Here is a 2,763-nt window from a genome sequence, read left to right on the forward strand (position 1 = left end):
CTCTGACAGTGGAACCTACCAGTGTTATTTCCAAGATGATGATTTCTTTGCAAAAGCCCAGGTGAAGCTGGAGGTTACAGGTGAGCCTGATTCTGTTCTGAGCTCCTTCTTCTGTGGGGCCTGGGGACCCAGGCTCCTAACCCACCTTAGAGACTCCTGCCTACACCCCAGCAGCTGCCTCCCTCCTCCACCTCTGCTTCTCTGGGCCCTTGACAGACACAGGTTTTCCTGCCGGACGGGCTCCTCCTGAACCATGTGAAGATGCCCCTCCTGCAGCCAGCAGGGTCTCAGCAGGGATGTGGGGTCAGGGCAGGAAGGCTGAGGAAACCTCCCCTCAGTGGGGGGCACACAGTTGAGTGGGATCAGCTGTGTTCCAGGCAGTGGACCTGGGCCCCCCAGATGCTCGCTGCTGTGGGTCCAGCGAGACTGAGCTGCAGGGACATCACCTGTGCTGCCATTTCCTTCAACCAAAGGCTCCAGGATCACTCCTGCAGTAGCACAAGTTGAGTTTAGTACTAGTTGCAGTGAGGAGAACACACATTGTGGAAACATGGGGTGTCCACATGAGGGGGTGTCAGTGAGACTTAGTATAACTTTGGGCTGACAGGGGACTAGGGGAGGGTTTATGGAAGGAGGGCTTATTCTGGATCATATGCTGTCAGGAGGGTGTGAGGTAACTTGTCACTCACCCCTAGGACAGGGGATGATTGCTGGTTGCTGTGGTCTGAACACTGTTCATGTGTTATTCTGTGTTCAGATCTGATGACTGCGTGGTCTTGTTTTGTCCTGACCCATCACAGGGACAAAGCATCCTCTCTGATGCTGCTGTTCCATGACATTGTTCATGTCCAACATCATTTCTCTTTCTCGGGGCACAGCCCTGCCTTGCACAGGAAGGAAGGAAGGTGTGGGTGGGAGGCCCTGGCTTTCTCCCTGCAGGGCCTCCTCAGCTACATCCCTTCCTGGAAACCACAGCTCCTCTTAAGAAACTCCTCCCGACAGGACTGGGTTCTTCCAAGTCTTCAAAAAGCTTCCTCCCACCCCCTGATCCCCTTGGTTTAAGAGTTTAGGGACTGGTGGTAACAGCTCACTGCTCCTGGCCCTGGGTCAGCTCTCTCCCATGTAGTCTTTCCCCTTCCACAACCACAAAATAAAAATTCTCCTGAGTCCAAAGACCCGAAAAAAGAGGCTGTAAACTCTAGATTAATGATATCAAGAGTTCACCACAGCGACTCTCATACCAGGAACAGCCTGGGCGGCAGCAGTACAACATGCATATCCTCCCCACCACCTGGCAAAGCCTAAAGCTCACGCAGGACAGGCAGGATAGATAGGGGACTGGGGTATGACCCGCCCAGATAAGGGGAATGAGTTACATGCCTGGGGCGGTGAGGGCCAGTATGAGTTACATGCCTATGGCAAGTGAGGGCCAGTTCCAGGAACAAGCACTGGGCAGGGAGAGGGTCCAGGTGTCTCTGAGGGGATCCATGGGAAGAAGTCTCTATTCTGGCTAAGATCCAGCTGGATCGAGCAAAAGGGTCCATGAGGGCCAGGCAGTGGTCACCTCATGGAACAGTCTCCCGTGCACAGCACACGTGGTAAATAGATCCTTAGTGAACCCTGCCTGCGTGATCTAGTGGAGTGAGCCCCTGTTCCTGATGGGACCCTCACCAACACAGAGGCCTCCTCATGATTCAGGCTCACTCTTCCTTCCCCAGCCCTGGGCTCTGATCTTCACATTGAAATGAAGGGCTATGAAGATGGAGGGATCCGTGTGGAGTGCACGTCTGCAGGCTGGTATCCACAGCCCCAGGTAGAGTGGAGAGGTGATTGGGGAGAGAGCTTGCCCACCATGGCAGCTCCTGGGTCTGCAGATGGAGAGGGTCTGTTCGCAGCCACGTCATCTGTGATCCTGAAAGGCGGCTCTGGGAAGGGGGCCTCCTGTTTTGTCAGAAACCCCCTGCTCAGTCAGGAGAAGACGGCCAGGGTCTCCATTGCAGGTGAGTGCCCAGCCCCACACTGAGATCACCTGTGGCCACTGGGAGAAGGAGGCCTGAGTGTCTGCTGCTGACCTGGGTCTGTGCAGTGAGCATAAGGCTCAGAACAGGGACTTGGGTGCCCTTTGTCCTTGAAGCTGTTGATGTCACAGACATTTTCTGAGCATCCCTGCCGCCTCCACCTGGGACAGGAGATGGGAATGGGCAAATGGTAAATATCAGCAAACACATGACAAAGTGGGGAAAGTGTGTGCAGACACGTCCTGGAGAAAGGGCTGAGCTCCTCAAAACATGAAACAGCTCAGTACAGAAATGAATGGTTCCCAGAAGGAAATACCTCCGCCAAGGATGTCCAGTCTCACTGAGCAGGGAGACGCTCCCACCTGTGAGATGGGCAGCAAACAAACCATGTAGTTGGTATCACTGATGGCAGGACTGTGGGGAGACAGACACTCTTAGACGTGTGTTGGTATAATTTGGTATATTTTTGTATAAATTGACACAGCTTATATTGGAGGAGAGTAGAACAATCTTAATCCAAACTAGTTATTTATTGACCCCAAATCCCAGTTCTTGAAATTTATCTGGCAGATCAGCTCAGGATTGTATGAAAGGTCTGATGGACAAAGATTTCTTTTATAAAAATATATATTTTTTGATTTCAGAGAGGAAGGGAAATGAGAGAGAGAGATAGAAACACCAATGATGATGAGAGAGAATCATTGATTGGGTGCCTCCTGCATGCCAGCATCGATCACACAACCTA

At 52.4% G+C, this 2,763-nt stretch overlaps 1 protein-coding gene across 1 annotated transcript in view; it reads left to right on the plus strand.

Annotated features, from left to right (window-relative positions):
* Nucleotides 1–6: 6 nt before the first annotated feature.
* LOC107181910 (butyrophilin subfamily 3 member A2-like) overlaps nt 7–2,763 on the plus strand; it is a gene marked incomplete at its 3' end in the record, with an annotated part of 5,098 nt that continues 2,341 nt past the window's right edge. The window contains exons 1-2 of the mRNA XM_015559107.1: nt 7–80; nt 1,719–2,000. Coding sequence (XP_015414593.1) covers nt 1,745–2,000 — 256 coding nt within the window. The remainder of the gene's footprint in view (nt 81–1,718; nt 2,001–2,763) is intronic.

This window comes from Myotis davidii, unplaced genomic scaffold (assembly GCF_000327345.1).
Source record: "Myotis davidii unplaced genomic scaffold, ASM32734v1 scaffold3790, whole genome shotgun sequence".
Classification (NCBI taxonomy): domain Eukaryota; kingdom Metazoa; phylum Chordata; class Mammalia; order Chiroptera; family Vespertilionidae; genus Myotis; species Myotis davidii.